At 37.4% G+C, this 27,981-nt stretch overlaps 1 protein-coding gene across 1 annotated transcript; it reads right to left on the bottom strand.

The window, feature by feature from the left end:
- Positions 1-20,589: 20,589 nt before the first annotated feature.
- On the bottom strand, positions 20,590-27,975 carry LOC138372679 (uncharacterized; the record flags this gene model as incomplete). The annotated part of the gene is made up of 3 exons (XM_069338182.1): positions 27,650-27,975; positions 26,479-26,611; positions 20,590-21,252 (listed from the first exon to the last, which is right to left on the bottom strand). Coding segments are annotated over exons 1-3 (1,122 nt in total), but the record flags the coding sequence as incomplete, so codon positions are not given.
- Between the last annotated feature and the right edge of the window lie 6 nt (positions 27,976-27,981).

Genomic DNA, 27,981 nt, shown 5'->3' on the forward strand with positions numbered 1-27,981 from the left:
AAGGTGTAATGATCATAAGTAAATTATTATATATACAACTCAACTCGAGTTGATAAAAATTACACCCAAAATAGGGTCTGGACCATTCATTAATGGTGTTAGGTTGTTGAACAAAGTACAACTGACTATGGTAATAATGGGACTAGGATGAACGATAATAGTTCAACTAGTCAATGTTAATATCCTACCCTGTTGTGGGTTGGCAATTAGTAAATATTATACTGTGATCACTAGTGCAATATATATTAAATAATTCTCTATTTTGGAGAAATAATATACACAATTATTGATAATAGCCTCTTAATTGCCTCTATGAAACTTCTAATATTATCAAGAAGTATTAAATATTATTAGTGACCTCGCGAAATAAAGTCCACAAAATTCGTAGATAATCTCTCGCGAAATTTATCACCACGAAATCCGTGAACAATATCGCGAAGACACAGTCACTAATTTGGCTGGCTTCTATATTAGCGCTGTCATTTCACAGAATAACACGCCACCAAATCTGTGGGTGTACATGAAACCGCTGACTAAGGCTTAACTGGGCTGAGGGAGGCTCCTGAGCTCCCTCGAGGCTACGCTGCCGTCTTTGACTGCTGACCTTTGTTTAAATCACACTGCATTAGTATATTTAATGAATCCACTGGTTAACTGGTTCATCCGGTACTAAGATGACCAAATGTGGGTTCAAAGGACCAAATATTCCGGTTCCGAAGGTCCAAATAATTCGGTTTCGAAGGACCAAATAATGTGGGAACCGACCTGTGAGATTTATATTTACGTTAATTTATATACTTTGATAGCAATTTGTATAATGATAAGTGGACTGTATTTCTGCAATAATCTCATAATCTCACAAATCGATCCTCTACACATTAGGGGGGGTTTATATTAATATATATATATGCAGCCAATCAAACTACAGTAATAGACTACAGACATTGAAGAGGTTCCTTATCTTACAGTACAGCTGACCTTAATCCACCAGGTATAACCAGGATGTAGACCACATTTTCCCTCTTTGAGGTAGCTTCCATCACCCTGGTAACTGATGCACAAAGCATGCTTCCTCGTCTTGACCTGTCAAAAGGGCGCTAACTGTGAAGCCAGAAACCTAGTATATGACAGGTATATCAGAGAAAACACTGTACATGGAACCTTAAAGACCTGGCTTAATTACCTTTAGTTTGAGGCTACCACGTGCTCTAACTGGGTCACCCTATATAATGACATTAATGGCCATAAATGAAAGATACATGGGTTTCGGAAAGAACACTTAACTTGAATTTGTTGACAGCGTGTTGAAGATGGTACACCTTTGGTTTCCATAACACTTCGTCCAAGTAAAATTAACAGGAGCCGTATTTGCTCCCGTGTGCCTCTGGTCTAGTACAAACAATGGCTGCCCTCCCTCACCCTGACGCCTAGCTTACATTGTCCAGAGGTCAATAAGTGATAGAAGGGTCACATTTACTCTACTTTAATACTGATAATTAAGTTAATTTATATGAGATGTTTTATGATGGTAAAGTCCAAAGACTAATGTATTTAAGAATAATTCCCACCAGAATAGGTGGTGAATTTAAAATAGTATGTGGTAATGATATTCCGTTTCTATAGACGGTAATTCCACTACAAGTTACGTTTTCTATGGTTAACTTGTTTATACAATACAGCTCTTATCTGTCTGTATGATATATTAAATGGTGTCGGATTTTCCGACAAATGTTTTTTAGGTTCATTTGCAATCAATTACGTGTTTGCATCATATCTATCGTAGTTTCAACGAATTAATGACAATAAAACGAAAATGTTTAAAAACTTGGAAAAACAGCTAAATATTGCCTAAATCGTTGTTAATTGGTTTATATCTCCTAAAGGAAAATAGGATGATAAACGTCAAAATATTGCTAAATTCGAAGATTTTTAAAACAAAACAAAATGTAAGAAAGTTTGTTTTGAAACGCAATATTATGCGAAATTCTGAGATTTGTAGGACAAATCACATATCGCTAGGAAACATGTAGTAATATCGAAATATAATAAATTCGAATATTTTTTCCTAAAAATCACACTACATGAAAAACGTGAAAAAGTCACTGTATTGCCAAATTCGAGGATTTTTACTTCAAATCATATAGCGAGGTTTCGTGTTATTTTGATCATTAAAAAAGCATATGAAAATGTTGATTCCAATATATATGATAAAAATCAATATGTTTCAATTAAAAATAACTAAAGTTTTCCTGATTTTGCGTTTATATAACCAAAAAAAGATGTACACATAAAACCGCTCTAATCCGGCTGAAACGTCAAAATATACAATGAAAACAGAAATTTTTTCCTAATCAATATCTTACTCACTGTTTTAACAAGGTACATATGGTGGATTCAAAATAATGTATTTGAGGTTCATTTGCAATCAATTACGTGTGTGCATCATATTTATCGTATTTTTAATGAACTAATGACAATAATCCGAAAAAGCTTAAGAACTTGGAAAAACAGCAAAATATTGCCTAAATCGTTGATATTTGGTTTATATCTCTTTAAGGAAAATAGGATGATAAACGTCAAAACATTGCTAAATTTGATGATTTTTAGTACAAAACAAAATGCAAGAAAACTTGCTTGAAAACACAATATTAGTCGAAAGTCTGAGATTTATAGGACAATCACATATCGCGAGAAAACATATAGTAGTATCGAAATATTAGTATATTAGAATATTTTTAACTAAAATCACACAACACAAAAATGGGGAAAAAAGTTACTATATTTCATAATTCGAGGATTTTTACTTCAAACCACATAGCGAGATTTCGTGTTATTTTGACATTAAAAAGGCAACATATTTTGATCATCAAAAGAAAATGTTGTTTCCAAAACAAATGATAAAAATCAATGTATTTTAATTAGAAATAACTAAAGCGTTCCTGATTTTCCGTTTTAATAACAGAAAGAAGATGTACACGTAAAACCGCTCTAATCCGGTTAAAACGTCGAAATATGCAATAAAATAAGATATTCTTTCCTAATCAATATCTTACTTACTGTTTTAACAAGGTACACATGATTGATTCAAAACAATGTATTTGAGGGTCTTTTACAACCAATTACGTGAATGCATCATATTTATCGTATTAGTAATGAATTATTGACAATAAACCAAAAACGCTTAAAACGTCGAAAAACGTCAAAATATTGCCTAAATCGTTGATATTTGGTTTATATCTCATAATGGAAAGTATTATGATGAACGTCAAAATATTGCTAAATTCGATGATTTTTAGTACAAAATAAAATGCAAAAAAACTTGCTTGAAAACGCTATATTATGTGAAATTCTGAGATTTGTAGGACAAATCACATATTGCGAGAAAACATGTAGTAGTATCGAAATATAATAAATTCGAATATTTTTACCTAAAATAACACTACATAAAAATGTGAAAAAAGTCACTATATTACCAAATTCGAGGATTATTAATTCAAATCATAGAGTGACGTTTCGTGTTATTTTGATCATTAAAAAGGAATATGAAATTGTTGTTTCCCATACAAATAATAAAAATCTATGTGTTTTAATTAGAAATAACTAAAGAGTTCCTGATTTTCCGTTTATATTACCGAAAGAAGATATACACGTAAAACCGCTCAAATCCATCTGAAACTTCGAAATATGAAAAGAAATTCTTTCCTATTCAATATCTTACTCACAATTTTAACAAGGTACATATGGTTGTTTGAAAATATAGTATTTGAGGTTCATTTGCAATTAATTACGTGTTTGCATCGTGTTAATCGTAATTTAATGAATTAATGACAATAAACCGAAAATGCTTAAAACGTCGAAAAACGGCAATATATTGCCTAAATCGTTGATATTTGATTTATATCATAGAGGAAAATATTATGATGAACGTCAAAATGTTGGTAGATTCGATGATTTTTAGTACAAAACAAAATGGAAGAAAACTTGCTTGAAAATGCAATATTATTCGAAATTCTGAGATTTGTAGGACAAATCACAAATCGCGAGAAAACATGTAGTAGTATCGAAATATAATAATTAGAATGTTTTTACCTTAAATCACACTACATGAAAAACGTGAAAAACTCACTATATTACCAAATTCGAGGATTCTTACTTCAAATCATAGAGCGACGTTTCGTGTTATTTTGATCATTCAAAAAGAATTTGAAATTGTTGTTTTCAATACAAATAATACAAATCAATGTGTTTTAATTAGAAATAACTAAAGTGTTCCTGATTTTACATTTAAATAACCGAAAGTAGATGTACAGGTAAAAACGTTATAATCCGGTTGAAATGTCGAAATATGCAATAAAATCAGAAATTCTTTCCTAATCAATATCTTATTCACTATTTTAATAAGGTACATATTTTTGATTGAAAACAAAAGTATTCGAGGTTTGTTTTCAATCAATTACGTGTTTGCATCGTATTTATCGGATATTAATGAATTATTGACAATAAACCGAAAATGCTTAAAACGTCGAAAAATGGCAATATATTGCCTAAATCGTTGATATTTGATTTATATCTCATAATGGATAATATTATGATAAACGTCAAAATGTTGCTAAATTCGATGATTTTTAGTACAAAACAAAATGGAAGAAAACTTGCTTGAAAACGCAATATTATGCGAAATTCTGAGATTTGTTGGACAAATCATATATCGTGAGAAAACATATAGTAGAATCGAAATATTAGTAAATTCGAATACTTTTACCTAAATTCACACTACATGAAAAACGTGAAAGAAGTCACTATACTACCAATTAGAGGATTTTTACTTCAAATCATAGAGCGAGGTTTCGAGTTATTTGGATCATTAAAAAGGCATATGAAGATGTTGTTTCCAATACAAATGACAAAAATCAATGTGTTTTAATTAGAAATAACTAAAGTGTTCCTTATTTTCCGTTTATATATCCGAAAGAAGATATACACGTAAAACCGCTCAAATCCGGTTGAAATGTCGAAATATGCAAAAAAAAAACAGAAATTCTCTCCTAATCAATAACTTATTCACTATTTTAATAAGGTACATATTTTTGATTGAAAATAAAGTATTCGAGGTTCATTTTCAATCAATTACATGTTTGCATCGTATTTATCGGATATTAAGGAATTAATGACAATAAACCGAAAATGCTTAAAACGTCGAAAAACAGCAATATATTGCCTAAATCGTTGATATTTGATTTATATCTCATAAAGGAAAGTATTATGATAAACGTCAAAATGTTGCTAGATTCGATGATTTTTAGTACAAAACAAAATGGAAGAAAACTTGCTTGAAAACGCAATATTATGCGAAATTCTGAGATTTGTAGGACAAATCACATATCGCGAGAAAACATGTAGTAGTATCGAAATATAATAAATAGAATATTTTTACCTTAAATCACACTACATGAAAAACGTGAAAAAGTCACTATATTACCAAATTCGAGGATTTTTACTTCAAATCAAAGAGCGACGTTTCGTGTTATTTTGATCATTCAAAAAGAATTTGAAATTGTTGTTTTTAATACAAATAATACAAATCAATGTGTTTTAATTAGAAATAACTAAAGTGTTCCTGATTAACAGTATATATATATATATATATACTGAGTATATATATATATGTTCCTGAGTATATATATATATATATATATATATATATATATATATATATATATATATATATATATATATATATATATATATATATCAGCCTTGCTGATCCGGAACCTGCCAGCAGACCTGCTGGACATGTGGTTGACGGCCTCCACGGCGGTGCCCCCAGTGGACCCGTGTTTTGGCTGGCCTGTGTTTGGGGTAGACTCAGCTTGGTCGAAGGATTCCTCAAGAGACCACGAAAGCACCGAGGACTCAGCACCGAGTATTTGGATCCAGAGTCTTCAAGAGAAGAGAAGACGATTGTGTATTTCCCCTGTACAGTGTTAATACCCCTCCTCCTGTGCACTCTTTTATATATTATTTATTGGTGATGGGAATAATTATAATCTTAAGTTCTTAACTTTCTTTCCCTTCCCCCTTTAAGTTTCACGGATCTCATTCCTTGAAAGCCACTACTGGCTTGGGGCCGGATACTACTTACTCTAATAACATCAGAGTGAGAACCCCGTTGCGTCCCGAGAGGGCCGTAACATAATTGGCATCCCCAGCGGGATCCGTCCCCTTGTTAAGTATGTTTGACAGGGGTGGTGAAGTGGCGTAATCCCTGTAAATAATTCCCCCTGTGTGTGACGATTGTGACGTTATACGACCTGTGCGGTGCTCAAGAGTGACTAAGTGCAATATTGTGCAGTGCGGTGCTCGCTGTGACTAAGCGATTAAGTGCAATATTGACTAGTGCGGTGCTCAGTGATTCAGTGCAATATTGTAGAGCGAAGGGGTCGCTGTGATTAAGTGCGATATTGCGTAGTGCGGTGCCCGAAGTAATTACGTGCAATATTGGCAAGTGCAGTGTTTGGTGCGATAAAGTGCAATATTGGCGTAGAACAGTGCTCGGTGCGTTAAGTGCTAACGTGTAAGCAGTGTGTTAAGTGCTAAGTGTTCCATCTGTGACAATGGCAGAAAAAGCTACCATCGATGATCTGGACGATGTTCAGGCTTTTCTGAACAGAGAGGACTGTCTTGCCAGATTAAAATATCTGAGCAAACCAGAACTTGTCCTAGTGAGCGCCTACCTGGAGATCAAGATCCGTGCCAGTGATTCCCGTGTGGAGATCTTGTCCAAGGTTCACCGGCACTTGAAGGCAGAAGAGAAACAGGAAGGCGAGACTCCTAGTACAAAGGAAAGTGAAGAAATAGCTTCCACGGAAAAGGAAGATAAAGGCAGCGACATTGACAGTGATGCAGGTGAGCTGAACATTAGCTTGCTTACAGTCAAAATGCGCGCCTTAGAGATAAATCGTGAGATAGAATGGAAGAAGTTAGAATTAGAACGAGAATTAAAAGATAAAGAAGTGGAGATGAAAAATAAAGAAATGGAGATGAAAGATAAAGAATTGGCGATGAGGCGTTTAGAATTAGAACAAGAAAGAGAGAGAGAAGAACGAGAAAGAGAAGAGAAACGAGAAAGAGAAGAACGAGAAAGAGAAGAGAAACGAGAAAGAGAAGAACGAGAAAGAGAAGAGAGACGAGAGAGAGAAGAACGAGAAAGAGAAAGAGAAGAACGAGAAAGAGAGAGAGAAGAACGAGAAAGGGAAGAGAAACAGCGAGAGAGAGAAGAAAAAGAAAGATAGAGACAACATGAACTAGAAGTATTACGATTAGGCGGTGGTCGGAGGCTAACAACGGACACCAGCGGTTTCGATCCGGTAAGAAACATCAAAATGGTCCCCAAATTCAATGAGAGGGAAGTTTCGAAGTTCTTTGCAGCCTTCGAGAAAGTCGCTGCCTCTTTGGAGTGGCCAAGGGAGAATTGGGCCATTATGATACAGTCAGTCTTGACTGGGAAGGCCCAAATCGCCTACTCCACGTTATCCCTTGACGACTCCGGCGATTATGACAAGGTGAAGAAGGTGGTGCTCATGGCGTACCAATTGGTACCTGAGGCATATAGACAGAAGTTCCGAAACCTGAAAAAGACCTCAGAGCACACGTTCACCGAGTTCGCCACGATCAAGGAGCGACTTTTTCAGGAATGGTGTGCCTCTCGGAAGGTGGAGACCAAAGAAGACCTCGAGCAGCTCATACTGCTAGAGGACTTCAAGGATTGTTTGTCTGGAGACCTGAAGACGTACTTAGAGGAACAGCAGGTAGAGACCTTGAGTGCGGCAGCCACCATGGCTGAGGAATACATCCTGACTCATAGGCCGTCTGCTAAGTACGTCCCAAGGCATTACCAACGCCGGTTTGACAAACCTCAGGACGAAGAAGAGACTCCCGTCCCACAAAGCGCTAAGAAGACGCCCCCAAGTAGCCCTCGAAGGACTAGTCCTAGCAGTCCGAAACACCGTAGTCCAAGGAGGAATGTGGTGTGCTGGACTTGTGGGCAGAAAGGGCATGTAGCTGCTATGTGCCGAGGTGGCGGCGCACGAAGGGAGGTGATGTTGATGAGCTGTGTTACACCACCAGCAGGAAGCCAGTCGACGACGACGCAGGAAGAACCCAGATTGTTTTCCCCTCACACTATATATATATATATATATATATATATATATATATATATATATATATATATATATATATATATATATATATATATATATATATATATATATATATATATATATATATATATATATATGTATATATATATATATATATATATATATATATATATATATGTATATATATATATATATATATATATATATATATATGTCGTACCTAGTAGCCAGAACTCACTTCTGAGCCTACTATGCAAGGCCCGATTTGCCTAATAAGCCAAGTTTTCATGAATTAATTGCTTTTCGACTACCTAACCTACCTAACCTAACCTAACCTAACTTTTTCGGCTACCTAACCTAACCTAACCTATAAAGATAGGTTAGGTTAGGTTAGGTAGGGTTGGTTAGGTTCAGTCATATATCTACGTTAATTTTAACTCCAATAAAAAAAAATTGACCTCTTACATAATGAAATGGGTTGCTTTATCATTTCATAAGAAAAAAATTAGAGAAAATATATTAATTCAGGAAAACTTGGCTTATTAGGCAAATCGGGCCTTGCATTGTAGGCTGAAAAGTGAGTTCTGGCTACTAGGTACGACATATATATATATATATATATATGTATATATATATATATATATATATATATATATATATATATATATATATATATATATATATATATGTATATATATATATATATATATATATATATATATATATATATATATATATATATATATATATATGTCGTACCTAGTAGCCAGAACGTCGTACTCGGCCTACTATAGAAGGCCCGATTTGCCTAATAAGCCACGTTTTCATGAAGTAATTGTTTTTTGACTACCTAACCTACCTAACCTAACCTAACCTAACTTTTTCGGCTACCTATTCTAACCTAACCTATAAAGATAGGTTAGGTTAGGTTAGGTAGGGTTGGTTAGGTTCGGTCATATATCTACGTTAATTTTAACTCCAATAAAAAAAATGACCTCATACATAATGAAATGGGTAGCTTTATCATTTCATAAGAAAAAAATTAGAGAAAATGTATTAATTCAGGAAAACTTGGCTTATTAAGCAAATCGGGCCTTGCATAGTAGGCTGAGAAGTGCGTTCTGGCTACTAGGTACAACATATATATTCTACTAGGTCATATTTAATAATATATGTCTACAGGAAAGACTGCTACCAAAATGTACTAATATATATATATATATATATATATATATATATATATATATATATATATATATATATATATATATATATATATATATATATATATATATATATATATATATATATATATATATTAGTACATTTTGGTAGCAGTCTTTCCTGTAGACATATATTATTAAATATGACCGAAAAAGTATGATTAATAATTCTAACACGAATTTTCTCGATCTTTCGACTAGAAATTTCGTCAGACTAGAAATAAAAATGAATTTTGGAGAATTGATTTTTGAATTACCACCAACAGTGAAAAGAAATGTACGAAAGATCGAGAAAATTCGTGTTAGAATTATTAATCTTACTTTTTCGGTCATATTTAATAATATATGTCTACAGGAAAGACTGCTACCAAAATATACTAATATTAAAACGCACGACCCAGCAGCAAGGAATCAAGCCTTCACGATAAAATATCGCCAATGATCTGATTCGTGATCAGATATACAAGGCGGAAAATGAAATCAAAGACAACAAAACGCAACTACTTCATGCTACAAACGAGTGGAGAAATAGCAACATCGACGAAAGTCTCCGTACCCGCATTGAACAACACCTCGACATCCTCACAGACCGACATCACCTCAGCACTGAAACAAGGATTATCAAGAAATTAACAACGTTATATGAAGGACCTATGGCAATTCCACGACCAAGAGATGGCTTCCTGAACCTTGCAGGAATTAACCTCACTGATGACCAAATCACTCTCCTAAATCTGGGTATAAACTGTCACGTTATGTCCAGACCGAGTGAGATGGCCCGGAAAGTGAAGTTGGAAATCCTGTTGGACGACATATTCGACCTCGAGACACAAAAGAAGGTCACTACCAAAGATACCTTACAAGCAGAACTTATTGCGGAAGGAGGAAAGAATCGAGGCAATTACAGAAGCACCATACTGTCCCCCGAGCTCAAAGCGGCAGCTAAAAGCCTTCGTGAAAACAAGGAGATAGTTGTCAGGAGAGGCGACAAGTCGCCAATATACGTCATTCTTTAAAAAGACGAATATCTGGCGAAAATGAACCTCATACTCTCTGACCAAACTAAATTCCAAAGGGTAACGAAGGACACTACAGCCGAATTAAAGGCAAAGGTCAACAAACTGATCGAAACTGTGAACGCCAAGAAATCCGGGCTCCACCTGCCAAAGATCATTGGGGAATATAAACCTGGATATGCGTATGGAAATGTCAAGACACACAAGCCTGGAAACTCACTTCGGCCAATCATTAGCCAGATACCCACACCCACGTACAGACTGGCGAAGCGACTCAACGGCCTGCTGACTCCTTATGTCCCTTGCGCCTTCAGCCTGAAGTCTCCAAAGGAATTTGATGACTTACTGCGGGGCACACGGGCCACAGGGAAAAGAGCCTCGTTGGACGTAGAATCACTGTTCACCAACATACCTGTGGACGAGACAATCGGGATGATAGCCGACAGAGTGTATCGTGATCCAGCCTGTACTCCTCTTGACATACCAGAAAATATCCTAAGGAAACTACTCCAAGCTTGTACTAAAGAGGCACCCTTCTTGAGCCCGGATGGGCACATGTATAAGCAAGTAGATGGGGTCGCCATGGGTTCTCCCCTAGGTGTCCTGTTTGCAAACTTCTACATGGGTACCATCGAGCAAAAAGTCTTAGTCGACATGAACTTGAAACCGGCCATATACTGCAGGTATGTTGACGACATTTTTACACAGGTACCTGATGTCAGACATCTGCAGGAGCTGAAGGAGGCGTTTGAGCAGAGTTCCGTGCTGCGTTTCACTTACGAGATGGAAAAGGATGGGAAGCTGCCCTTTCTAGATGTAACAGTCATGGAAAAGAGCGGAGGTTTCCACACTGCAGTCTACACTAAGGAAACGAACATAGGAATGTGCCTAAATTCCAACAGCGACTGCCCAGACAGGTACAAGAGGAGTGTTGTTAATGCATATGTCGACCGAGCTCTCAGCCACAGCTCAGAATGGAAGCAAGTCGACGAAGAACTCTGTAGGGTAAGGCAGGTCCTAGTCAACAACGGCTTCTCCAATGGTTTCGTCGAAGACATCATAAGAAGGAAAGTGAAACGCCATGCAACCTCTGAAGAGACAACTAACACAACACCTATACCCCCTATTAGACTATTTTACAGGAACTTCTTTTCCACAGCTCATAAAACAGAGGAAAGGATCCTGAAAGATATTGTTAATAGAAACGTTATCTCTACAGACAAAAATCAGATGATACAACTGACGATTTATTATAAAACCAGAAAAACGGCCAGCCTACTCATGAGAAACTCTCCAGACACAAAGCAGAAAGCTTTAAAAGAGACCAACGTCGTCTATGCCTTCAAATGCCCTCTTGGGGACTGTAAGCTCCAAAATACCCAGTATATAGGCACGACAACAACATCTCTTTCTAGGCGTTTAACGATGCATAAGCAACAGGGCTCCATTAAGGAACATATAATCTCTTCCCACAACCAAACCATCGCCAGAGAAATCCTAGTAAACAACACAGAAATCATCGATAGATACAGCGATAGCAGACGGCTTGACGTTTGAGAGGCACTACACATTAAAAAGTCAACACCAGCAATCAACAGCCAATTAATGCACAACTATATTCTACCCACCTCAAGACTCCGCTCCAATATAGAAGCATCAAGAAATATGGACCAATAGGCTTTCTACAATCACTTCCATTCAATACCCATTGTTTCGTGTTGTGTCTTGTGTTGATGAAATTAATACCCTATTAATACCACCTCACCCCATCCACCTCACTCAAATGTAGATATAAACAAATCGGAGATGTGTAAGTTCTATTCAGTTGTGTATGTGTAAACTAAAGTCTTTGAAAATGTAATAAGTTTTACGAAACGCGCTCAAGTGTCGAGTCAGACTAGAAATAAAAATGAATTTTGGAGAATTGATTTTTGAATTACCACCAACAGAGAAAAGAAATGTACGAAAGATCGAGAAAATTCGTGTTAGAATTATTAATCTTACTTTTTCGGTCATATTTATATATATATATATAATATATAAATTCACATTCTTAATCACGTGTTTATTTTCGTGATATACACACACACACACACACACATATATATATATATATATATATATATATATATATATATATATATATATATATATATATATATATATATAAATATATATATATATATATATATATATATATATATATATATATATATATAAATTCACATTCTTAATCACGTGTTTATTTTCGTGATATACACACACACACACACATATATATATATATATTTTATATATATATATATATTTTATATATATATATATATATATATATATATATAAATATATATATATATATATATATATATATATATATATATATATATATATATATATATATATATGTCGTACCTAGTAGCCAGAACTCACTTTTCAGCCTACAATGCAAGGCCCAATTTGCCTAATAAGCCAAGTTTTCATGAATTAATATATTTTCTCTAATTTTTTTCTTATGCAATGATAAAGCAACCTATTTAATTATGTAAGAGGTCAATTTTTTTATTGGAGTTAAAATTAACGTAGATATATGACCGAACCTAACCAACCCTACCTAACCTAACCTAACCTATCTTTATAGGTTAGGTTAGGTTAGGTAGCCGAAAAAGTTAGGTTAGGTTAGGTTAGGTAGGTTAGGTAGTCGAAAAGCAATTAATTCATGAAAACTTGGCTTATTAGGCAAATCGGGCCTTGCATAGTAGGCTCAGAAGTGAGTTCTGGCTACTAGGTACGACATATATATATATGTCGCACTTTTTGGAGTGCGAACGCACTCCACTTTTTGGCCTACTATGCAAGAAAGAACGCACTTTTTGGCCTACTATGCAAGGCCCGATTTGCCTAATAAGCCAAGTTTTCCTGAATTAATATATATTCTCTAATTTTTTTCTTATGAAATGATAAAGCTACCCATTTCATTATGTATGAGGTCAATTTTTTTTTATTGGAGTTAAAATTAACGTAGACATATGACCGAACCTAACCAACCCTACCTAACCTAACCTAACCTATCTTTATAGGTTAGGTTAGGTTAGGTAGATGAAAAAGTTAGGTTAGGTTAGGTTAGGTAGGTTAGGTAGTCGAAAAACAAATAATTCATGAAAACTTGGCTTATTAGGCAAATCGGGCCTTGCATAGTAGGCCTAGAAGTGCGTTCTGGCTACTAGGTACGACATATATATATATATATATATATATATATATATATATATATATATATATATATGTCGTACCTAGTAGCCAGAACTCACTTCTCAGCCTACTATTCAAGGCCCGATTTGCCTAATAAGCCAAGTTTTCCTGAATTATTATATTTACTATAATTTTTTTCTTATGAAATGATAAAGCTACCCTTTTCACTATGTATGAGGTCAATTTTTTTTATTGGAGTTAAAATTAACGTAGATATATGACCGAACCTAACCAAACCTACCTAACCTAACCTAACCTATATATATAGGTAAGGTTAGGTTAGGTAGCCAAAAAAAGCTAGGTTTGGTTAGGTTTGGTAGGTTAGGTTGACGAAAAAACACTAATTCATGAAAACTTGGCTTATTAGGCAAATCGGGCTTTGCATAGTAGGCTGAGAAGTGAGTTCTGGCTACTAGGTACGACATATATATATATATATATATATATATATATATATATATATATATATATATATATATATATATATATATATATATATATATATATATATATATATATATTGGTGTATACTGGCAGCAGGTTTTCTTTCAAACATGTTTCATTGAATATGACCGCATATTCTGTATTTATTATTTTCTGGTTTAGGGCTTCTATCCCTCTAACTATTTTCTTAGCATCAGGGCTTAATTGGAATAGGAGTTCTCCAAAACTCATTTTCGTACTTTTAAGGTGAAGAAAAGAAGTGATTTACTATAGAGTGTATTACACTTATTTGTATAATTTGCACGACGTTTCGAACCTCCATGGTTCATTCTCAAGTGAACAGATCTTACAATACTAGTTGATTTTATACCCGCATTAGGTCAGGTGATAATACAATGAAGGTGTACATAAGGGATAAACATAGGGGCTGCAGAAGGCTTATTGGCCCATACGAGGCATCTCCTATCTAAACACAAAGATTAATCCAGTGTAATTGGCCTGTTATGTTGGACATTGTCTTCTGTGTTGGCATCGATATGTTCTTGTCTTGTCCTTACTCTCATGGTGGGTAGAGTAAATAGTTCCGTGATTTGGGTGTTCATGGTAGGTCGCTCTATTCTTATGTGAATTGCCTCAAGAATTTGTAATCTTCTTGGATCTTGGGTTTTGTCAATTATGCAAGTATTCTTGTTCAACATTTCTCTTGTTAGAGTAATGTCATGGGCTTGTCTCATGTGATTCCTAGGGGCACCAGATTGAAGATGGCATGTCAAACGCCTCGTCAGCTTGGTCGACGTCATACCTATGTACTTACATTGAAGGTTACATCCTTCGTGGGGGCAAGTGTACATGTATACAACGCTTGACTGCTGTAGAGGGTTCTCCGTCGGCTTCGGGCTGTTTTTGATAAGGAGTTCGGAAGTCTTCTTGGTTTTGTAGAATATTATCAGGTTTATGTTTTGGTTAGGAGTAGTGCTTTTTACTCCTTTACGGATTATTTCTTTCATTATTCTTTCCTCTTTTATATGTTCACTGTGCATGGTTGATTTGTAATATAATTTTATTGGGGGTGTTGTGGTTTCTGTTCTAGGTTCTGAATTATACCAACGGTCCAAGTGTCTTCTTATAGCAGCGTTTATTTCCGCGTTGCTATATCCGTTGTTCACCAATACCTGAGTTACTCTTTCAAACTCTCTACTCACGTTGCTCCATTCAGAGCAGTGGGTAAGCGCTCGACGAATATAAGCATTGAGAACACTGGCTTTGTATCTTTGGGGGCACTCACTTCTACCGTTCAGGCATAATCCTATGTTGGTGGGCTTGGTATATACGTTGGTGCTTAAAGAGGTTCCTGTTTTTGTTATTAGTACATCCAAGAATGGCAGACTGTTATTTTCACTATTTTCATGTGTAAATCGGAGTACTGACTCTCTCTCTAGGTGTCTTTTTAGGTCAATTAGTTCATCTGATTCTTTTACTATTACGAATATGTCATCTACATAACGGCAGTATACAGTTGGTTTTTGTCTGCTACTGAAGTCCCTATCTTCGATGGTTCCCATATAAAAATTAGCAAATAAAACTCCTAAGGGGGAGCCCATTGCTACTCCGTCTATTTGTAAATACATGTCTCCTTGTGGACTGATGAAAGGGGCTTCCTTTGTACATGCTTCGAGAAGACTTTTCAAGTGTGGCTCAGGTATGTCTAATTTGGGGGTGCTCTCGTCTCTGTATACTCTGTCCAGTATCATTCCTATGGTTGTGTCGACTGGGACGTTGGTAAAAAGGGATTCAACGTCCAGGGAAGCGATGATTCCATCGGGCTGGGTAGATTTGATCAATTCTAGGAAATCTGCTGATGATTGTAGACTAAACTTACTTGGAGTGTATGGAGTTAGGAGTTCATTGAGTTTCTTTGCCAGGTGATAAGTTGGGGTTGGTATTTGGCTGATTATAGGGCGTAGTGGGTTACCTGGTTTATGCGTCTTAACATTGCCGTAGGCATATCCTAAGCCATAGTCGCCTTGAAGTTTATTGAAATGCACACTACCTTTCTTTGCGTTGATTGCTGTAATTGTTTTGTTTACTTTCCGCTTAAGGTCTTCTACGGGGTTCCTCGTGATTCGTTGAAATTTGGAGTCGTCACTTAGGATGTCGCTAATTTTGTTCATGTATTCATGGGTAGGAATCAATACATATGCTGCTGTTTTGTCGGCTTTTCTTATTGTTACGTCTAACAATATATATATATATATATATATATATATATATATATATATATATATATATATATATATATATATATATATATATATATATATATATATATATATATATATATATATATTAAATATGACCGAAAAAGTAAGATTAATAATTCTAACACGAATTTTCTCGATCTTTCGTACATTTCTTTTCACTGTTGGTGGTAATTCAAAAATCAATATATATATATATATATATATATATATATATATATATATATATATATATATATATATTAGTATATTTTGGTAGCAGTCTTTCCTGTAGACATATATTATTAAATATGACCGAAAAAGTAAGATTAATAATTCTATCACGAATTTTCTCAATCTTTCGTACATTACGCTTCACTGTTGGAGGTAAATCAAAAATCAATTCTCCAAAATTCATTTTTATTTCTAGTCTGACGCGACACGGGCGCGTTTCGTAAAACTTATTACATTTTCAAAGACTTTAGTTCACAAATACACAACTGATTAGAACTTACGTATCTCCAATTTTATATCTACATTTGAGTGAGGTGGGAGGGGTGATGTGGCATTAACACAAGACAGAACAAGAGGGGATATTAATAGGGTATTAAAAGTATCAACACAAGACAGAACACAAACAATGGGTATTGAATAGAAGTGTTTGTAGAAAGCCTATTGGTCCATATTTCTTGATGCTTCTATATTGGAGCGGAGTCTTGAGGTGGGTAGAATATAGTTGTGCAATAATTGGCTGTTGATTGCTGGTGTTGACTTCTTGATGTGTAGTGCCTCGCAAACGTCAAGCCGCCTGCTATCGCTGTATCTATCGATGATTTCTGTGTTGTTTACTAGGATTTCTCTGGCGATGGTTTGGTTATGGGAAGAGATTATATGTTCCTTAATGGAGCCCTGTTGCTTATGCATCGTTAAACGCCTAGAAAGAGATGTTGTTGTCTTGCCTATATACTGGGTTTTTTGGAGCTTACAGTCCCCAAGTGGGCATTTGAAGGCATAGACGACGTTAGTCTCTTTTAAAGCGTTCTGTTTTGTGTCTGGAGAATTTCTCATGAGTAGGCTGGCAGTTTTTCTGGTTTTATAAGAGAAATAGCAACATCGACCATAGTATCCGTACCCGCATTGAACAACACCTCGACATCCTCACAGACCAACATCACCTCAGCACTGAAACAAGGATTATCAAGAAACTAACAACATTATATGGAGGACCTATGGCAATTCCACGACCAAGAGATGGCTTCCTGAACCTTGCAGGAATTAACCTCACTGAGGACCAAGTCACTCTCCTAAATCTGGGCATAAACTGTCATGTTATGTCCAGACCGAGTGAAATGGCCCGGAAAGTAGAGTTGGAAATTCTGTTGGACGACATATTCGACCTCGAGACACAAAAGAAGGTCACTACCAAAGATACCTTACAAGCAGAACTTATTGCAGAAGGAGGAAAGAATCGAGGCAACTACAGAAGCACCATACTGTCCCCCGAGCTTAAAGCGGCAGCTAAAAGCCTTCGTGAGAACAAGGAGATAGTTGTCAGGAGAGGTGACAAGTCGCCAATATATGTCATTCTTAAAAAAGACGAATATCTGGCGAAAATGAACATCATACTCTCTGACCAAACTAAGTTCCAAAGGGTAACGAAGGACACTACAGCCGAATTAAAAGCAAAGGTCAACAAACTGATCGAAACTGTGAACGCCAAGAAATCCGGACTCCACCTGCCAAAGATCATTGGGGAATATAAACCTGGATATGCGTATGGAAATGTCAAGACGCACAAGCCTGGAAACCCACTTCGGCCAATCATTAGCCAGATACCCACACCCACGTACAGACTGGCGAAGCGACTCAACGGCCTGCTGACTCCTTATGTTCCTTGCGCCTTCAGCCTGAAGTCTCCAAAGGAATTTGTGGACTTACTGCGGGGCACACGGGCCACAGGGATAAGAGCCTCGTTGGACGTAGAATCGCTGTTTACCAACCTGGTTGATACCTGGTTGATGGGGTTCTGGGAGTTCTTCTACTCCCCAAGCCCGGCCCGAGGCCAGGCTCAACTTGTGAGAGTTTGGTCCACCAGGCTGTTGCTTGGAGCGGCCCGCAGGCCCACATACCCACCACAGCCCGGCTGATCCGGAACTTCTCTTAGAAAACCGTCCAGTTTTCTCTTGAAGATGTCCACGGTTGTTCCGGCAATATTTCTTATGCTCGCTGGGAGGACGTTGAACAACCGCGGACCCCTGATGTTTATACAGTGCTCTCTGATTGTGCCTATGGCACCTCTGCTCTTCACTGGTTCAATCTTGCATTTTCTTCCATATCGTTCACTCCAGTACGTTGTTATTTTACTGTGTAGATTTGGGACCTGACCCTCCAGTATTTTCCATGTGTATATTATTTGGTATCTCTCTCGTCTCCTTTCTAGAGAGTACATTTGGAGAGCTTTGAGACGATCCCAATAATTTAGGTGTTTTATCTCGTCTATGCGTGCCGTATATGTTCTCTGTATTCCCTCTATTTCAGCAATCTCTCCTGCTCTGAAGGGGGAAGTGAGTACTGAGCAGTACTCGAGACTGGACAGCACAAGTGACTTGAAGGGTACAACCATTGTGATGGGATCCCTGGATTTGAAAGTTCTCGTAATCCATCCGATCATTTTTCTGGCTGACGCGATATTTGCTTGGTTATGCTCCCTAAACGTTAGATCGTCGGACATCATTATTCCCAAATCCTTGACATGCTGTTTTTCTACTATGGGAAGATTCGATTGTGTTTTGTACCCTGTATTATGTTTCAGATCCTCATTTTTGCCGTACCTGAGTACCTGAAATTTATCACTGTTAAACATCATGTTATTTTCTGCTGCCCAATCAAAAACTTTGTTGACATCTGCTTGTAGTTTTTCAATGTCTTCAGCAGAGGTAATTTTCATGCTGATTTTTGTGTCATCTGCAAAGGACGACACGAAGCTGTGGCGTGTATTTTTGTCTATATCAGATATGAGAATAAGGAACAGTAGCGGTGCAAGGACTGTACCTTGAGGTACAGAGCTTTTAACATCGCTTGGACTCGATTTTATCTGATTGACTGTTACTCTTTGTGTTCTGTTCGACAGGAAATTGAGTATCCAGCGTCCTACTTTTCCAGTTATTCCCATTGACCTCATTTTGTGAGCTATCACCCCATGGTCACATTTGTCGAACGCCTTTGCAAAGTCTGTGTATACAACATCTGCATTTTGCTTTTCTTCTAGGGCTTCTGTGATTTTGTCATAGTGGTTGAGTAACTGTGACAGACAGGATCTTCCCGCTCTAAATCCATGTTGTCCTGGATTGTGCAATTCATTGTTTTCCATAAAACTAGAAATTTGATTCCTAATCACTCTTTCAAACACTTTTATTATGTGTGATGTTAGTGCAACTGGCCTATAATTTTTTGCCAAGGCTTTACTCCCCCCCTTGTGCAACGGAGCTATATCTGCAGATTTAAGTGCTGCTGGTATCTCCCCTGTATCCAGGCTCTTTCTCCATATTACGCTGAGTGCTCTCGCTACTGGTACTTTACATTTCTTTATGAATATTGAATTCCATGAGTCAGGCCCAGGAGCTGAGTGCATAGGCATATTATCAATTTCTCTTTCAAAGTCTTCCGAGTTTGTGGTAATATCCGTTATATTATCTGCAGCTTGAATGTCATTCATAAAGAAGCTGTCTGGGTCATCAACTTTCATGTTGTTTATTGGTGTGCTAAACATAGCCTCATACTGGCTTCTTAGAATTTCACTAATCTCTTTGTTGTCCTCTGTGTACGTACCTTCATTTGTAATTAACGGTCCAATACTGGTCGAGGTTTTGGATTTTGATTTTGCGTATGTGAAAAAATATTTCGGATTTTTCCTTATCTCTCGTATAGCTTTCTGTTCCAATTCCATTTCCTCAGACTCATATGATCGCTTCAACGTTTGTTCTATTTCCTCAATCTCCCTGCTTAGGCTTGTTTTCCTTGCTTGTGATAGTTGTGTCTGCCGAAGCATTTCCGTTATTTTTTTCCTTCTCCTGTACAGTCGTCTCCGTTCTCTTTCTAGAGTGGTCCTCTTTCTGCCCCTCCTCACAGGCACGTGCTTCAAGCAGACCTTGTAAGCTTCAGCTGTCAGTTGAGCTATTCCCTGTGTGGGAGTTTTGTCGCTTAAGACCGTCTCCCATTGAATGGTTGCAAGGTCTACATTGATTTTTTCCCAGTCAATCCTCTTATTGTTGAAATTGAATTGATTGAATATTCTTTCTCGCTTGTTTGGTCTCTTAGACCTACTACCGTTATTTATGCTAGTTCGCACTTCAATGAGCTTATGGTCTGAGTATGAAGTATCTGAGATTGTGATATCCCTGATTAGTTCATCATTGTTTGTGAATAACAAGTCTAGTGTGTTTTCGTTCCTAGTTGGTTCTGTGATCTGTTGATTGAGCGAGAATTTGTTACAGAATCTCAAAAGTTCTCTGACCTGTGGTTGGTTATTTCCCGGGTCATTCCCTGCTATGATATTTGTGTTTGCCGTTCTCCATCTTAGACTCGGTAAATTGAAATCTCCAAGAAAGATAATATCTGGAGCTGGGTTTGCTAGGTTGTCAAGTATGTTCTCTATTTTGTGCATCTGCTCTGTGAATTCCTCAATCGTTGTATCTGGCGGTTTATATATTAGAATAATAATTAGGTTTAGTTTCTCTACCTTCATTCCAAGTACCTCTACCACCTCATTAGTTGAATTTAGTAGTTCTGTGCATACCAGGTCTTCTTTAATATACAGACCTACTCCTCCATTTGACCTAGTTTTTCTATCACATCTATATAGATTATAATTTGGAATCCAGATTTCACCATCCATGTAATCCTTTGTATGAGTTTCCGTGAATGCCCCAAATATTGAGTTTGACTCTAATAGAAGGCCATTTATGAACTTAACTTTATTTCTTGACTTTGGCTTTAAACCTTGTATGTTTGCAAATATGAATGATTGTCCATGTTGTGTGTCACTTCTGGAAGGTTTTGGTAGTTCTCCCTCCTCTCTACCCTGACCCAGGGTGTGTTGTTGTGTCAATGGTTTGTCCAGTTTTGGAAGTGATACTGGGGAGTGTGGTAGTCTCTGTGTAGTTGGGGGGTGTAGTATGTGTGGGCTTGATGACGAACCGTAGTCCAGTCTTGGGCATTTCCCCCTCTCCATCCGTACTCCTGCCACGTTTCTGCCTGTCTGTTTCTCCCTCTGTTTGTACCTGCCTCTAAAAAATTTTCAGGGCTATTATGTTGGACTTCTTCTCTTATATGGCGCTGTGTACCTCTGACGTGGAAATCGGGGCAGTGAAGATCGTAGCATTTCCTCTCATTGACTGAGAGTGTGCATAGCTTAGGGTGAAAATATCTACACTCTGTATCAAAACGACATCTGCCTTTCCCTAACCAGTTTCGGCATTTCCGTGGGTGCATGAATGAGCATTCCGTGCCACTGGGCCCATATCTACACTGTCCTTTTGCATAATACCAGCAAATATTTTCATTTGTGATTGTATTATTCTTGTTTGTACCCGTGCACGACTTGGCTACCTCTGTGTTTTTTTGTTCCAACTTTATCGTTTCTGCATTCATTCTCGGTATTGCCCTTATCTTTCTCCTTGTTGCTTTCGTCTTTCTCATTTTTGTTCTCATTCGTCTCATTTTTTCTCTCCTTATTCATATCACCAGTGTGCTCTACACTATTGCCTTCATTTTTGTGTACCTCGACACTATACCCTTCTACATTGCTACTTTGACTCTCTAAATTCTCAGTCCCTGGGTTGTGTTCAGAGTTCGTTGCTGTCTTTATATACTCTGCATATATTTCTGGTAGTTTTTGTGTGAATTGTAGCCTGTGTTCTTCAGGAATGTTATTCATTAGTTTGGTGATGTTTTCCCACATCTGTCACCCACAACGTACCTGTGGACGAGACAATCGGAATGATAGCCGACAGAGTGTATCGTGATCCAGCCTGTACTCCTCTTGACATGCCAGAAAGTATTCTGAGGAAACTACTCCAAGCTTGTACTAAAGAGGCACCCTTCTTGAGCCCGGATGGGCACATGTATAAGCAAGTAGATGGGGTCGCCATGGGTTCTCCCCTAGGTGTCCTGTTTGCAAACTTCTACATGGGTACCATCGAGCAAAAAGTCTTAGTCGACATGAACTTGAAACCGGCCATATACTGCAGGTATGTTGACGACATTTTTACACAGGTACCTGATGTCAGACATCTGCAGGAGCTGAAGGAGGCATTTGAGCAGAGTTCCGTGCTGCGTTTCACTTACGAGACGGAAATGGATGGGAAGCTGCCTTTTCTAGATGTAACAGTCATGGAAAAGGGCGGAGGTTTCCACACTGCAGTCTACACTAAGGAAACAAACATAGGAATGTGCCTAAATGCCAACAGCGACTGCCCTGACAGGTACAAGAGGAGTGTTGTTAACGCATACGTCGACCGTGCTCTCAGCCACAGCTCAGAATGGAAGCAAGTCGACGAAGAACTCTGTAGGGTAAGGCAGGTCCTAGTCAATAACGGCTTCTCCAATGGTTTCATCGAAGACATCATAAGAAGGAAAGTGAAAAGCCATGCAACCTCTGAAGAGACAACTAACACAACACCTATACCCCCTATTAGACTATTTTACAGGAACTTCTTTTCCACAGCTCATAAAACGGAGGAAAGGGTCCTGAAAGATATTGTTAATAGAAACGTTATCCCTACAGACAAAAATCAGAGGATACAACTGACGATTTACTATAAAACCAGAAAAACGGCCAGCCTACTCATGAGAAACTCTCCAGACACAAAACAGAACGCTTTAAAAGAGACTAACGTCGTCTATGCCTTCAAATGCCCACTTGGGGACTGTAAGCTCCAAAAAACCCAGTATATAGGCAAGACAACAACATCTCTTTCTAGGCGTTTAACGATGCATAAGCAACAGGGCTCCATTAAGGAACATATAATCTCTTCCCATAACCAAACCATCGCCAGAGAAATCCTAGTAAACAACACAGAAATCATCGATAGATACAGCGATAGCAGGCGGCTTGACGTTTGCGAGGCACTACACATCAAGAAGTCAACACCAGCAATCAACAGCCAATTATTGCACAACTATATTCTACCCACCTCAAGACTCCGCTCCAATATAGAAGCATCAAGAAATATGGACCAATAGGCTTTCTACAAACACTTCTATTCAATACCCCTTGTTTCTGTTCTGTCTTGTGTTGATACTTTTAATACCCTATTAATATCCCCTCTTGTTCTGTCTTGTGTTAATGCCACATCACCCCTCCCACCTCACTCAAATGTAGATATAAAATCAGAGATACGTAAGTTCTAATCAGTTGTGTATTTGTGAAGTCTTTGAAAATGTAATAAGTTTTACGAAACGCGCCCGTGTCGCGTCAGAGTAGAAATAAAAATGAATTTTGGAGAAGTGATTTTTGATTTACCTCCAACAGTGAAGCGTAATTTACGAAAGATTGAGAAAATTCGTGATAGAATTATTAATCTTACGTTTTCGGTCATATTTAATAATATATATATATATATATATATATATATATATATATATATATATATATATATATATATATATATATAAATATATATATATATATATATATATATATATATATATATATATATGCATATATATATATATATATATATATATATATATATATATATATATATATATATATATATATATATATATATATATATATATATATATATTCATTTTATATCCAAAAATTATATCCATTTTATATCCAAAAATTATATCCATTTTATATCCAAAATATATCCATTTTATATCCAAAATTCATTTTTATTTCTAGTCTGACGCGACACTTGAGCGCGTTTCGTAAAACTTATTACATTTTCAAAGACTTTAGTTTACACACACACAACTATAACTGAACAGAGCTTAAACATTTTCGATTTTATACCTGCATTTGGGTGAGGTGATATGTTACAACAGTTTTGGATGAGGTGAAAACAAACTTTCAACACCAGACAGAACACGAAACAATGGGTATAATATTTTGCAAGTTAAAGGGAAGAGTGCAAGTAACTGCAAAGAGTCTATTGGTCCATATTTCTTGATGCTTCTATATTGGAGCGGAGTCTTGAAGTGGGTAGAATATAGTTGTGCATTAATTGGCTGTTGATTGCTGGTGTCGACTTCTTAATGTGTAGTGCCTAGCAGATATCTAGCCGCCTGCTATCGCTGTATCTATCGATGATTTCTGTGTTTTTTCTGAAGACTTCTCTGGTGATGGTCTGGTTGTGGGAAGAGATTATATGTTCCTTAATGGAGCCCTGTTGCTTATGCATCGTTAATCGCCTGGAAAGAGATGTTGTTGTCTTGCCTATATACTGAATTCTTTGAGGCTTACAGTCCCCAAGTGAGCATTCGAAGGCATAGACGACATTGGTCTCTTTTAAAGCGTTTTGCTTTGTGTCTAGAGAGCTTGTCATGAGTAGATTGCCCGTTTTCTTGGTTTTATAGTAGATCGTCAATTGTATCTTGTGATTTTTGTCTGTATGGATAACGTTTCTATTAACAATATCTTTCAGGACCCTTTCCTCCGTTTTATGAGCTGTGGAAAAGAAGTTCCCGTAAAATAGTCTAATAGGGGGGTACAGGTGTTGTGTTAGTTGGCTCTTCAGAGGTTGCATGGTGTTTCACCTGCCTTCTTATGATGTCTTCAACGAAACAATTGGAGAAGCCGTAGTTGACTAGGCGCTGCCTTACCCTACAGAGTTCTGCATCGACTTGCTTCCATCCTGAGCTGTGGCTGAGAGCACGGTCGACATAAGCGTTAACGACACTCCTCTTGTACCTGTCTGGGCAGTCACTGTTGGCATTGAGGCACATTCCTATGTTTGTTTCCTTAGTGTAGACTGCAGTGTGGAAACCTCCGCTCCTTTCCATGACTGTTACATTTAAAAAGGGCAGCTGCCCATCCTTCTCCATCTAGTAAGTGAAACGCAACACAGAATTCTGCTCAAATGCCTCCTTCAGCTCCTGCAGATGTCTGACATCAGGTACCTGTGAAAAAATGTCGTCAACATACCTGCAGTATATGGCCGGTTTCAAGTTCATGTCGACTAAGACCTTGTGTTCGATGGTACCCATGTAGAAGTTCGCAAACAGGACACCTAGGGGAGACCCCATGGCGACCCCATCTACTTGCTTATACATGTGCCCATCCGGGCTCAAGAAGGGTGCCTCTTTAGTACAAGCTTGGAGTAGTTTCCTTAGAATGTTTTCTGGTATGTCAATAGGAGTACAGGCCGGATCACGATACACTCTGTCCGCTATCATCCCGATTGTTTCATCCACAGGTACGTTGGTAAACAGTGATTCTACGTCGAACGAGGCTCTTATCCTTTTGCCCGTGTTCCCCACAGTAAGTCAACAAATTCCTTTGGAGACTTCAGGCTGAAGGTGCAAGGGACATAAGGAGTCAGCAAGCCGTTGAGTCGCTTCGCCAGTCTGTACGTGGGTGTGGGTATCTGGCTAATGATTGGCCGATCATTAGCTGAAAAAAACTTTAGTAGTTGTCTTTGCTTGCCCCTGCTATGCAAACTTCATAGTTTCTTTTTGCCCTCCTTAAGGAAGAATTCTTGTTCTAAAATAACTTCCCTTCATACCTAATTCTCTTGTACCAAGCTCACTTTCTACTTCTAAGGTTCTTCAGATCATTTGTTATCCGTTTCGAGTCATTAATATTCGATCTATTCAATTTGTATGGTATACTACGTTCCTGTGCTTTGCTTAAAATATTTTTAAATAAGTTATATTTTGAATCCACATCGAAATCACTTTTTACATCACCCATTGCTGGGTTCACGTCTCGCTCCAGGACCACCCCCCCCCCCCACTGCCAAGGACTTTCTAATCTATTTCACCCAAAAAATTTCTTAGGCCATTAAAATCAGCTTTTCGAAAATCTGGCACTGTAATAGAATTTTCTCCTACAAATCTATTTCATTTTATGCTAAATCTGATTTCATTGTGATCTCTGTTCCCTAGCGCCCTTTCTATTTCGATGTCATTAATTTGCGTTTCCCATGTCAGTTAACATGTAAGTTAGCTTGTCTAAAACATTATTTCCATGCGTTGGTTGCTTAATGTGTTGTTTAAGGAAGCAATTGTCAATTAATTTTAAAAATTTTGCTGCTTCATTATTCCTTGTTCTGTTAAGTCAGTTTATTCCACTAAAATTAAAGTCACCCATGACACAAATACTGCTTGACCTAGATGCTCTAGATATTTCATCCCATAGGTGCTTAGCTTTCATTCTGTCTAAGTTTGGTGGCCTGTATATAACTACTATTATACGATTTTTAGCTTTTCCTTTAATTCTAGCCAAATAGTTTCTGTGTGTTTTGATTCCCTCTTTGAGACAACATTTAAAATTTTCCCTAACATATATGGCTACTCCCCCTCGTCTAATATCTGTGTGTGTGAAATAGTTCAAATCCGTTTATTTTATATCCACCTAATAGTTCTCTGCTTTCTACATTCAGCTATGTTTCGATAAGTGCAACTATCTTTATTGTTTCTGTGCCGACAAGAGCATTTAAATCGTTTATTTTGTTTCTAAGACTCCTTCTGCTCGTGTAATATTGCTTAAGTGTATTGATATTTTGAGGCCCTTCTCCTTCCCTGTTCATTTTGCCAATTTTTTCCCCCACCAACACATACGTTCATTGCCTCCTTTCTTCATATAAATTCCCATACTGCTATCTACTAACAGTTTAAACCCAAACCAACCCCTCCAACCACAAGTTCCAACTAGTTGGCAACAGCAACAAGCTCAGCCCTAGATATTTGCACCTCATCTTGATCATACATGCCATTTCTACCATAAAAGTGTTCCCAGTTATAAATGAATGATATTGCATTTAATTTTCGATGTGACCAGTCGGCAATTGACGCCAAGTACCCTCGACAACAATTTATTTCTAACGCCATTTCTTGGAAGAATGCCACATTTGATCGGGATTCCTCTCTTATTTCTAACTAATTCTGTGGCTGTCTTAAGCCTCCATACCAGTGCCTCGCTCCTAACTCATCCTGCATATTTTTACCAGCACTGATACAAATAATGAGTTTGTTCCCATTTCCAGCCATATCATTCATTTTGTTTACTATCACCAATCCCTGCTCCCGGATAGAAAACCATTAACCTGTTCCCCCTATCCCTGGCACAAAAAGCTCTATCCAGATACCTCACCTGGAAATCCATCACAACCAAAATTCCCTTAGCTGCTTTCTTAACTTTGTGAGCAGTTTGAGGGACCAACGCTCCATTCGTTGCCTTGCAAGCATACTGCAGGCTCCCTACAGCACTCGTCTTCCAGCACAGCGAATGAGTTGGAAGTTCTTGGGACATCGGTAGGCGGCCTTGCCAGAGTCTTCTTAAGACCCCGGTTCTTTGAGACATTCCAAGGCGAGAACTTGTCTCCTCCTTTGTTTCTTCTTCTCGTTGTTTAAGCTGTCGTAGCTTCTCCCGTAGGGAATTCCACTCTATCCTGAGAGCTCCACATAGATTCATCAGTTC

Source organism: Procambarus clarkii, chromosome 39 (genome assembly GCF_040958095.1).
Source record: "Procambarus clarkii isolate CNS0578487 chromosome 39, FALCON_Pclarkii_2.0, whole genome shotgun sequence".
Lineage (NCBI taxonomy): Eukaryota > Metazoa > Arthropoda > Malacostraca > Decapoda > Cambaridae > Procambarus > Procambarus clarkii.